General features: G+C 40.3%; 1 protein-coding gene across 1 annotated transcript in view; it reads left to right on the forward strand.

The window, feature by feature from the left end:
* The window catches only part of Dsg4 (desmoglein 4), a 53425-nt gene that overhangs the window by 24801 nt on the left and 16315 nt on the right, over window positions 1-12309 (forward strand). Inside the window, exons 3-9 of the mRNA XM_085833725.1 lie at window positions 3302-3337; window positions 3873-4004; window positions 6181-6336; window positions 6653-6797; window positions 8644-8810; window positions 9820-9954; window positions 11716-11901. Of these exons, the coding sequence (XP_085689851.1) occupies window positions 3302-3337; window positions 3873-4004; window positions 6181-6336; window positions 6653-6797; window positions 8644-8810; window positions 9820-9954; window positions 11716-11901 (957 nt within the window). The remainder of the gene's footprint in view (window positions 1-3301; window positions 3338-3872; window positions 4005-6180; window positions 6337-6652; window positions 6798-8643; window positions 8811-9819; window positions 9955-11715; window positions 11902-12309) is intronic.

Here is a 12309-nt window from a genome sequence, read left to right on the forward strand (position 1 = left end):
ACAGACTAAGAGATAGTCTCAGACATGGTGGTGGCACTGACTCAAAAGACTCAGAAAGTTCTTGGAGAACCCTGTACAAGTAAAGTGCTTTTGAACAGTCCAACAAACCTAGGCAGCCTGTAAGACTGGTAAGAAATCACTTTAAAATGGTTTCAAGGATGGATTACTTTGTAGATTTAGGTTGTATAATTCAGAATAAGTTTAAAGAATGATCTGGGTCTGGTGGCATGGGCCTGTACTCCCAGCTAACCAGGAAACTGAGGCAGAAGAAGCATAAGTAGAAGGTCCACCTAAGCCACTTAGTGAAATGCTGTCTCAAAAGTACAACAGATCCAGAGACAGGGCTGAACACTTGCTTAGTGTCAGTCTTCAATGATGAGGAGAGAATCTGACACAGCCAAGAGAAAGTCCTAGTGATGCTGTCTGCATAGTAATACTAACAAGTACCCTTGAGACTGCACATACAAGCAAAGGATAAAGCCAAGGAAGGGCTGGTGTGATGCTCGTTTAATTCTAATAACAGGCTTATCCAAAGCGAGTTCTGGAAAACTCGATCCATCTGAAGCAAGACGTTTCTGATCAACTTTTACTTTCTACATTTAGTTCTTTCAAATCAACATCTCCATATTCACATATTGTCTATCAGTCACACTGCTTTTTATAATTGTAAAGCTAGTCCAATCAGTTGGTTCACCAGTAGAAACAGGTTACTGGAGTTCAGGAGAAAATAGAAACTAAACAAATTCCAACTCAAAAGCACTTAGTTATCTGTTGTTTCTCTAATGGAGGGCAACATATGTCAAGTGACTGAGGCATTTAGAATTTTTCTTTCCCAACCCTGACCTTACAATGAACAACTTTAGCTCTTAGTCATTATAGTAAGAACCCAGGGAGCACATCCTTCATTTCAACTATTGCCAAGGATCATGTATAAAAACTGTGAAGGGCAGCTGTAAGTTAATGCAAACAGTCATCACATACACTGAGAGCATGGCGCACAAATATGTTACCAAAATTCAGACAAATTTAAAGCAACTTGATAAAAATGATACAGATGACTGAAAACATCTTAAGGTGTTCAATAAAAAATCATAATCAGCAGAACAGGGCCACATTCACTTGCTGTCCTAACACTGAATATATGCCATGTCAGCCTAGCAGGTTTGGAGGCAGGCAGAAACCAGGTGAGATCGTTCTAACTGCGAAGTGAAAATTACCTGGCAAATCTCTACTTGATTTATAAGCAGGACCCAGCTAAGACTCACTCTCTCTGCTTTCAAGTTAAATTAGACTATTGGTTGATTATAGCTCTGAAGCTCCCAGCTCCGCTTGTCTTCACCAAAGGTGGGTGGGGATGCAAGGCAATGATGCTTCTGTGGTTCTGTCTGAGATGGTGTCAGAAACAAAGCAGGGCAACTTCTGAGAACAGAGCAAAGGGGGAATAAGAGAACAGAGAAAAGAGTGTGATGCTGAGGGTAAGAATAGGAGTTTTCTAATGGGGTGAGGAGATCCACATATGTCTGAGCTCATGAAGCAGGCTACATGTGTATGCTCACATATGTGTGTTTGTATTCAACGTTTTGTGTGTGTGTGTGTGTGTGTGCAAGCAAACATGAAAGTCAGAGGACAACTCTAGGTATTGTTTCTTTGATTCCTGCAACTTTTTAAGAGACAAGCTCTCTTGTTGGCCTGGAATTCACCAAAAAAGTGTGTCAGTGTGTCAGTTTCCACCTGCCTCTACTATCCACATCACCACCCATGGAATTACAAGCCTAAACCACGATAGCTGGCTTGTAACATAGGTTTTGACATGGAATTGAGCACGGGTTCTCATACTTGGGAGGCAAAAGACTTAGCCACAGAGTCATCTTTCCAAATTTTTCTGGGTAGTGATTTCACATGCTCATTGACCCAATATTGCTGAGGTGGGAACTGGATGTTAGATTTAGTCTGTAGTCTTCATTCTGGGGTCTGTGTGGTTCTTACTTACTCTAATTTCCCACTAACCACAACGAACAAATAGCTACTAATGTGATCTGTAAGGCAGCCACCAAAACGGATGTCTACAGTATTCACTGACACAGAACTTTACAACAACAATCACCGAGTACAAACAGCAAGTTGTAAAATTATATGTGTAGTTTCTTCCAACAAAAACAACTACAATTATACACTTAAGTGTTTGCAAAAAAAATTAAAGAGAAATTTTGTTCTCTGAATAGTAAGATTCTGTTTGCTTTTCTAATAAAACTCTAACCTTGAATCAAGACCATATTATAAAACAGAACATTCTGTGCAACCAAAACATAGTGTCTTCCACTAAATACTGATCTTCCTTCACAGACTTAGACACTTTATTAATGTCTAATGAGATTCCATGTGCAGGAGACAGGGAAAGAGGAGGAGACTCAATGCCCACTGGTGGATTTCTAATTCTCTGTTGCCATTCCTGATTCATCTGCCATTTCGAGCCCCATTTTGCCCTATTTCCCCCTGCACTCACTCTCAACCATCAGAATCCACTCTGTGTCCATATCAGGTAACATTCTCCCAGTTCTTGAAATCCTCTTCTAGCTGAAGTTCATGATAGCATCTTACCATAGCCCCAAGTCTTCCCAGCACCCTCAGCTTGCCAAGTTCTTCTGGACAAAACACAAAAGAACTGCTCATTCTGGTTTTCCCATCCCAACATGTCTATAGACTCTTCATCAGCTATGGAATAGTGGTTTTATTTCTGATTCATTCTCTCTCTCTCTCTCTCTCTCTCTCTCTCTCTCTCTATCTCTATCTCTATCTCTATCTGTGTGTGTGTGTGTGTGTGTGTGTGTGTGTGTGTGTGTGTGTGTGTATGCATGCATGTATGGAGATCAGAGGTTAAAATTCCTATTTTTTTTTCAAGTTAGAATCTTTCACTGAACCTGGAGCTTTCTTTTTGTCTAAGTTGGTTGGCCAACAGGCCCAGGAATCTGGATCTACCACCCTAGGTCAAGTGTTACAGGTACATACCACGGTGCTTAGCTTTTACAGGAAGTGTGGGCAGGGCTTCATCCTTGCATGGAAAGCATTTTACCCACTGAGCCATAGCCTCAACCCAAGAGTTGTCTTTTTGTATTATTTTAAAGTTCAAAAGGCTTTTAAGGACAAAAAATAAACAGATTTGTATTGCTTATTTTCTACTACCAATTGTATTTTACATTATTAGTTGTATATATACTTAAATAATAAAGGAATATCATAATTCTATAATTCTGCTTCTATTGGATTACGCAAATGTATGCTAATGTTTTATCTTCTCTTACAGGTGGTACTGGGAGTAAACAGTGAATTTATCGTTGAGGTAATGTATAACAACTATCATCTCTATTGAAAATGAGAAGAAAATTAGATGGTAAAGCTCATTGTGTATTACAAATTGAAATATTAGAAGCTGTAGTTATCCTGACAAAAGTATAAGACAGAACCTGGGCCTAACTGAAAGAGCAAGAGGAAGGCTGTACGTCCAGCTTTCTATACCTGTCAGGCATGGTTTCCAGAGCTTGTCTTAGCAACTTCTTCTCTTCAAACATGGTAGTAGCCTATTTACCAGTTTCTCAACCTACAGCAGAGCATATGAAAGATACCACTGATACTCTGTAAATGAACAAAAAATGCAAAGTTAAAAATGCATGAATGGGATCTTCTAGAGACATGAGACCATCCCAACACAGTTAGGGGTGGAGAGGTTAAGTCTGTCCAGAATTATAAATTAGAAAAATCAATTCCTTTATTCCTCAATTTTATCATTTCCTCTGGACACATCTTACAATGTTAAGCAATTGTCTAAGAACACGGTCCCCTAACACTATGAGAAACATGATTCATTTTTGCTTTAGGTAAAAGAATTAGACATTGAAAATGGCACAACAACCTGGCAGACTGTCAGAAGACAAAAGCGGGAGTGGATCAAGTTTGCGGCAGCCTGTCGGGAGGGCGAGGACAACTCCAAGAGGAACCCAATTGCCAGAGTGAGTGATGGAGGAAGCAGGGGTAGCCTGAGCTCATAGCAGACACATTTGCATTTGGAAAGCTCTAGAATATCTCAAGGACTTGCAACCTTCAGCAGCCCACAGAGATTTTTAAAAGGAAGGCTTGCTGTCATTGGCCAGTGCTGATCAGATGTTATTTTTTCAATGTGTGTGCACACATGCATCTGTGAGAAAGTATCTGTGGAGGACAGTCAATGACCTCAGCTGAGTCCCTCAGAGCTGTATTCTCACCTTGTTCTCACTGACCTGGAGCTCACCAATTAGGCCTGGATATGCCTGTCTCAACTTGCCACGTACCTGGACAACACACACCACCATGCCCAGGCTTCTTTAATGTGGGTTCTGGGGATCAAACACTGGTCCTCATGTTTATGGGGCAAGCACTTGACTGACCGAGACATATTCCCAAGCCTTGGACACTATTAAATATCCCAACCTTATCAATAAGTTATTCTGAAAGACAGACTTGGATCTCCAGCATGAGTGGATGGACCTGTCTCCTGCACTCTGCTCTTGGTTCCCTGCACATGTCACAAGTTTATGACAGTGGGAGACCGACTCCAAAACAAGTGTATAAAGTACAGATGATGCTGCAAATGAAAACCAAATCTCTAAGCCCTGAAACTAAGAGTGTTTTTATAAAGAAAATTTCAATTACATTTGTATGAGAGGCAGGGATAGGAAAGACAGTATGATAGAAAGAATGTGTGTCTTTGGGAGAGGGGGAGGGGGAGGGGGAGGGGAGGGGGAGGGGGAGGGGGAGGGGGAGGGAGAGGGGGAGGGGGAGGGGGAGGGGGAATATAACAAAAAACAACTTGTAGGACTCTCTCCTTCCATCAGGTGGGTTTTGAGGCAAAAATTCAGCCCGTCAGGCTTGCCAGTAAATACATTTACCCAGGGAGCAATCTCACTGGTCATGAAAGCTACAAGCAAAAGCTAGCAATGAGAAAGAAATACTATAAGAAGAACATGCACTTATTCCATCCATGAAAAATTGGAGGCCACTTAATTCTGAGCATCTTGACCCTGGACCCTCAATGAAATCAAGGAAGGTTGTCCACCAAATTCCTTCTTTACAGCTTTAGACTGAAAACAGAGCAAGTGTCCTCAAGGGTGTTGCACTGTGTTCAAGAATGAGATGCATCCTCATCAACATCCAGATTTGAAGAAAACTTTAAGATATTGTTTCCACTTAACTCTTCACAAGTTATAGAGCTGTTGCCCCGGTTGTATTTTCCTTGGGGGATTTGCTAGGTTTTCTCCTATGTAGAAAAGATCTTTAGAACTGAGATAACCTATGATGTATTCCCAGCTTCTTTGAATTGTGATGTTTAGGTAGCAAATCTTAGGAATTTAACACATAGTCTCTTCTGAAATATATAGGTAAAGTAAGATTCCAAAATGTTAATGGTTTAAATTTGTGATCAATGGAAATAAAACTATTAAAGCAACTATTAAAGCAAAACCCTCATGGTATATATATATATATATATATATATATATATATATATATATATATATATATATAATTTTATATCATGTTATATCATTATAAGCTTCTAAACAGAATAATACTAATATAAAACAAATTCTTTTAAAAAATCTAAAAATCTAAAAGACACTAGGGATGTAGACAAGTTGGTAGAGTGCTTGCCTACCATGCATACATTTTTGGGTTCTGTCCCTAGACCTACATGAAACCAGGCATGCTGTCTCATGCCTGTGCTTCCAGCTCTGGAGGGAGTGGAGGAAAAAGGGTCAGAATTCCAGCTCCAGGAGAGACCGATGCCTATGGCCTCCAAGGGCACCTGTATTCATATAAACACACACATGCACACCCACCCACACACACACTTTTATTTAAAAACTAAATGAAGTAAAATAAAACCACTAGAGATTTGGTTTCTTTTTTCAGGCTTTCTATGCAAACAAAATCAGAGAATTAACAGTAAATATCAACTATATGTGTACTTCATGCACATATCCATCAGACAGAAATTGCACATGCATGCACATGTGCACGCATACACACACACACACACTGTTGTATAATCCTACAATAAGCTTATGAGCTAATGTCATTTTTCCCATCATAGTTTGAAGCTTGGAGAGGCTCAGTTGTGTTAGGTCCCAACCCCAGCCATCTCTCTTGTAGATTAGATCAGACTGTGAAGTAAGCCAGAGGATAACCTATCGAATCTCTGGAGCGGGCATTGATCGGCCACCTTACGGAGTGTTCACCATCAACCCTCGGACTGGAGAAATCAACATTACCTCAGTGGTGGACAGAGAGATAACCCCACTGTTCCTGGTAAGTCCTGGCCATGGATTTTTATTAATATTTTTAAAAAATGTTTCCCTCCTTTTGAAAAAAGAAAATTAAAAAGTCGGTAGAGTAAAAATAATATAGTAGATTGAAACAATTAAAAGATTTGAAAGAGTAAGAAAAGTCTGAAGGAGCCAAGTTGGTGTCCCATATAATACACCTGTTTATGAACAAGTTCCAATAACATTTCAATAGCTAGGTTCCAGTATAATCTGAATTGTATTTTCATATTCTGAGAAATATTATTTCAAGAGTATTGCTAATTTAGTGGAGAAAGACAGCTTTGCTCTACTTTGCCCAGATCCATTGCCGTGCTCTCAACTCCCGAGGAGAAGACTTGGAGAGACCACTGGAGCTCAGAGTGAAAGTCATGGATGTGAACGACAACCCCCCAGTCTTCACTCAGAATGTGTACACAGCCAATATTGAAGAGAACAGTGACGCCAGTAAGTATGCACCACCCCTTTATGGCACTGTCTGCTCACCTCCTCCTCAGAAGCCTGGGAAGACTGGCATGCCAGCTTACTCAACTATCAGCAAAAGCCAAGCTCCCTATGGAATAAAACAAACATTCTAGTGTTTAGAAATAGAAAATATACAGTTAAAATGCTAGATGACTCTTATACATGCAGTTGAGCCAGTGTTCAGCATCATTCTCGGAAATGGGTGAGTTGACTTACTCTGAAAAAGTAAACTGAGAAAACAGAAAACCACAACAGATTCCATTCCGATCTATGGCTTGAAAAGTCATAGCTAAACCATAAGAGAGAGAAAAGGTGCAGAAGGCAGTCTCTCCATCAGAGCCACCACTGAGAGCCATCACGTCTTCAGACAGCAAGAGACATTTTCTTCTCTCTCTCCCTCTCTCTATTCTTTCTGGGTCTCTCTCTCTCTCTCTCTCTCTCTCTCTCTCTCTCTCTCTCTCTCTCTCTCTCTCTCTCTCTCTCTCTCTCTCTCTCTCTCTCTCTGCCTTTTCTCCCATTTCTCTCCATCCTGCTTCATTCCAAACCCAAGCCTAGTGCCTCCCTGTGTTCTCTTTGTCTTACTTTTTTCCCTTCTTACTTTTATGCTTCTTTGCTGCTGCTACTAACTTCCCCTCGCTCTCCTCCCTCTCTACCTACTTCCATCTCTTTCTGATCCTCAGATACTTCTTTACCTTTCAGTTCTGCATCTCACATTATACCTTGAAAGACATTCCAGAGGCAATAATAGCAAAATTGAATAGAAAGACAGAAAAACACATACATTTTGAACATACAGAGTAAGAAAGCATGGAAAGGCAGAAAGGTTTTGTGTAAGGGACACAAGAGAGGTGGTTGGGAGCAGGGGATGACTCTGGCCTTAGCTTCTTGCTGACATTCCTCAGAGCAGCCCTGGTGAGGGAAAAGGAGAAAAACACACCAGTGCTATTTCAGTGCTATTTTCTCCTCCTCCTCCTCCTCCTCTTCCTCCTCCTCCTCCTGTGAGCACAGCTTGAACACAATCACCTTCAGGACCAGGACACACCTTCATAAACTCCAAACTCCTGGTGCCCATGCTTTTTCTGTTTAATGGCACTAAGATTCTCTGCAGTAGGGTCTTCACTTTGAGGTCTGTGAGATGGAATATTGGCCAATTCTGGAAAATTAACCCTGTAGATGGATGTTGCCAGTAGGCATGGTCCACAGGGCCTGCCTTTCTCTGCATAAAAAAATTAGAACTTTTTATATTTCTCTAATAAATTACTCATTTTGATAACTATATAACTTTTACTTTGACAAATTATCTTCTACTGCAAACAGTAATAATTCTGCTATAAGTAACAATTAGCAATATACATATTTACCAGTTGTGGTAGCATGGGCACACCTGCTCTACAGAGATACCCTGTCTCAAAAAAGATAAGCAATAAATGATTGCAATGTTAAATTCAACTAAGTTATCAGCTTCTTAATTAAACAACAGAAAATAATTTCACAAGTCCATGGTAAAAACAAATCTGATCAAATCACTTCTGTTGGCTTTATGACACTCTACTGAACTTTTTCACTTATTAAAGGATACCAGTTTGCTCCTAACTTATCATTAACAGAATGAAAGAATAAACTGCCAAGAATTTCACATGTTAGCTACTTTCATTTTTGTAACTACTGATGTGGGTGATGCAACTCCCTGCTGTAAGCTACAGTGGCATACTCTCAAGGAAGTAAGGAAAATCCAAGGAAAGACCAGCCACTCTTTTTATACCTAATGCCTGGAGGGATTGAATCTAATAGAATTTCAACCATTTTCTACCTCCATCCTTACTTATAGATGCACTGGTGGTAAAGTTAAGTGCCACAGATGCAGATGAAGACAATCACTTGAATTCTAAAATTGCATACAAGATCATCTCCCAGGAGCCTGCTGGTGCACCCATGTTCATGGTGAACAGGTACACTGGAGAAGTCCGCACGATGTCCAATTTCCTTGACAGAGAGGTAAAGCCTTCTATGAATGAATGGTAACAATGAATTTGGTTTTGTAAAGACAAAGATGAGATAATTTGTGTGTGACCTTAGTCCAGTGCTCAGGAGGAAAGAAAAAATACTCTAGTCATTTTTAATGAAAATTAAATGGTCAGTGATAGATTTTGTTTTATGCACCTATTAAAAAACAAATAATGGCACTGGGTCATTGTCTTAGTCAGGGTTTCTATTCCTTCACAAACATCATGACCAAAAAGCAAGTTGGGGAGGAAAGGATTTATTCAGCTTACACTTCTTTTTTGTTTGTTTGTTTGCTTTTATTAGGTATTTATTTCATTTACATTTCCAATGCTATCCCAAAAGTCCCCCATACCCTCTCACACACACTCCCCCACCCACCCACTCCCACTGCTTGGCCCTGGCGTTCCCCTGTACTGAGGCATATAAAGTTTGCACGACCAATGGGCCTCTCTTTCCACTGATGGCCGACTAGGCCATCTTCTGATACATATGCAGCTAGAGATATGAGCTCTGGGGGGTTACTGGTTAGTTCATATTGTTGTTCCACCTATAGGACTGTAGATCCCCCCAGCTCATTGGGTACTTTCTCTAGCTCCTCCATTGGGGGCCCTGTGATCCATCCAATAGCTGACTGTGAGCATCCACTTCTGTGTTTGCTAGGCCCCGGCATAGTCTCACAAGAGACATCTATATCAGGGTCCTTTCAGCAAAAACTTGCTAGTGTATGCAATGGTGTCAGGGTTTGGAGGCTGATTATGAGATGGATCCCCAGGTATGGCAGTCTCTAGATGGTCCTCAGCTTACATTTCTACATTGCTGTTCATTACCAAAGGAAGTCAAGACAGGAATTCAATCAGGTCAGGAAGTAGGAGCTGATATAAAGGTCATGGAGGGATGTTACTTACTGGCTTGCTTGAGTTCCAGATATAGTCAAGTTGACAACCAGGAATAGCCACTAAAAAATTGCTAAGCCTTCTAATTCTTTTTCATTCTAATTAAGCAACACAGTATGTACAATCTACTGGTGAGAGGCTCAGATCGGGATGGAGCCACAGATGGGCTGTCCTCTGAATGTGACTGCAGAATCAAGATTTTGGATGTCAATGATAATTTCCCCATCTTGGAGAAGACCTCAGTAAGTCATTATTCTAATTATTTTTCTCCCCTGTTAATGATCAGTTTGTCTTTATGTTTATTCAGAAGCCTGGCTGTTATAGCGTGGGAGAACTCAGCTTTATTATATAAACTTTAGCATTTCTTATGAATGGTAACACATCTATATGTTTGTCTTTTTATTTTTTAACATTTGATATTTTACTTTAGAATATTTTGTTTTATTTTTAACAACTTTTAATTTTTATTTTTATTTCTGTCTGTATTGGTGTTTTGCCTACATGTATGTCTGTGTTGGGGTGTCAGATTCCCAGGAACTGAAGTTACAGACAATTGTGAGCTGCCATGTGGATGCTGGGAATTGAAACTGGGTCCTCCAGAAGAGCAGCCAGTGCTCTTAACTGCTGAGCCACTTCTCTACCCATATCTTTTTATTTTTATTTACATTTATTTACTGTATGTGTGTGTGAGAGAGAGAGAGATGTGTGTGATGTGTCAGCACACATGTGCCATGGTACACATATAGAAGTCAGAGGACAACTTGCAGGAGTTGGTTCTCTCCTTAGGCCATGTAGGTCCCAAGGTTCAAACTCTGGTTATAAGTCTTGGCAGGAGGTGTCTTAACCCACTGAGCCATCTTTCCTGCCCCTATATATTTATCTTTGACTCATCGTTCCAAGCAAACCTCCTCTGTAAAACCAGTCCCTTCCACATACTCTACACACAGAAATGTGGGTAGTTTTCTGATCCAATGAAACAATAGTAGCGCTTTTGTATAAGCATTGCTGAGTTAATTATACTAGAGTCCCAGACATCCTCAACTCCCATTCTCACCTTCATCACAAAGTATCATAAATCTGTGACTAGGGATGTAGTATAGTTGGCAGAATGGTTGCCTAGCATGATTGGAGCCCTGAGTTTGATCTCCAGAAACAGTGCTGCCGGGCATACCTGTAGTCAATGCTCTTGGGAGGTAAAAGCAAAAGGAGCACAAGTTCAAGGTCATTCTCAGCTACATAACAAAGTCAAGACTAGCCTTAAGTTAGAAAAAAATTACAAAATCCAAATAACAGAGCCAAGAATGGCTTGTCACCTGTTTTAATAAAAATATTTCCTTCTCCTCCTCCTCCTCTTCTCCTTCTCCTTCTCCTCCTCCTTCTCTTCCTCCTCCTCCCCTTGCTCCTCCCCCTTCCTCTTCCTCTTCTTTCTTCTTCATTCTTCTCCCATGTTGTCTCTCACTACCTTGTGCTGGAACAGTGACATGATAAGCAGTGCCTGTGAAGAGTTTGTGGCCCACAAAGTCCAATGTTTACTACTTGGCCATTAACAGATTATTTAAAAATATGTCATTATTTATTTAAAAGATAAAAATAGGCCGGGCGGTGGTGGCGCACGCCTTTAATCCCAGCACTTGGGAGGCAGAGGCAGGCGGATTTCTGAGTTCGAGGCCAGCCTGGTCTACAAAGTGAGTTCCAGAACAGCCAGGGCTATACAGAGAAACCCTGTCTCGAAAAACCAAAAAAAAAAAAAAAAAGATAAAAATAAATCAAAAATGAATATGAAAAAATGAAGCAGCAATGGAATATCGATTTCACATGTAGCATATGAAAACAATCTTATTATCTTACAATCTTATTATTATATTTGTGACTGTCTAGATGCCATTTTAAAATGATACAAAAATTGCTGGCATAGTTGGTTGTATTTTAGAGATAATCATATGATAGTAAATGTCTTTCTTCCTTTGCAAATCCATGACATGGGCTTGACCTGTTTATTTCAGTACTCAGCAAGTATTGAAGAAAATTGTTTGAGCTCAGAACTGATACGACTACAAGCAATCGATCTGGATGAAGAAGGCACTGATAACTGGTTGGCACAATACTCCATCCTCTCTGGCAATGATGGGAACTGGTTTGAAATCCAAACAGATCCAAAAACCAATGAAGGCATTTTGAAATTGGTCAAGGTAAGCATGGGATCCATAAAGAAGATCCAAGTGATTCTTAGGTTGAGAGTGTGCCTTCAGAAAGTACTTCAGAGCCTGAATCCCCTCCATATTCATGAGTTTCCTGGACTGGGATGAAGAAGTCTTCCTGACCAGCAGCACAGTCTTTATTAGCAAGAAAGCTAAAGCTATATTGTTCTTGTAGTGGTCAACATTTCACTAGGAAAATACCCTCAAAGTAAGTAGTATGTCTGTTACAGCAAATAGTGATGCCAGCGTATGACGTAAAACCCATCAAGGAGTGAAATATTGGTGGGATAGGAGAAGGTGAGATCTTTCTGAACCAGAAAAGGCTTCATGCAGCAAGCAGAGTAACTGGAGACCCACTCATTGGGGTTATTGATGTAATACCAAAAGGAGAAAACACTA

This window comes from Mus caroli, unplaced genomic scaffold (assembly GCF_978045245.1).
Source record: "Mus caroli unplaced genomic scaffold, Mus_caroli_1 scaffold_19, whole genome shotgun sequence".
Lineage (NCBI taxonomy): Eukaryota > Metazoa > Chordata > Mammalia > Rodentia > Muridae > Mus > Mus caroli.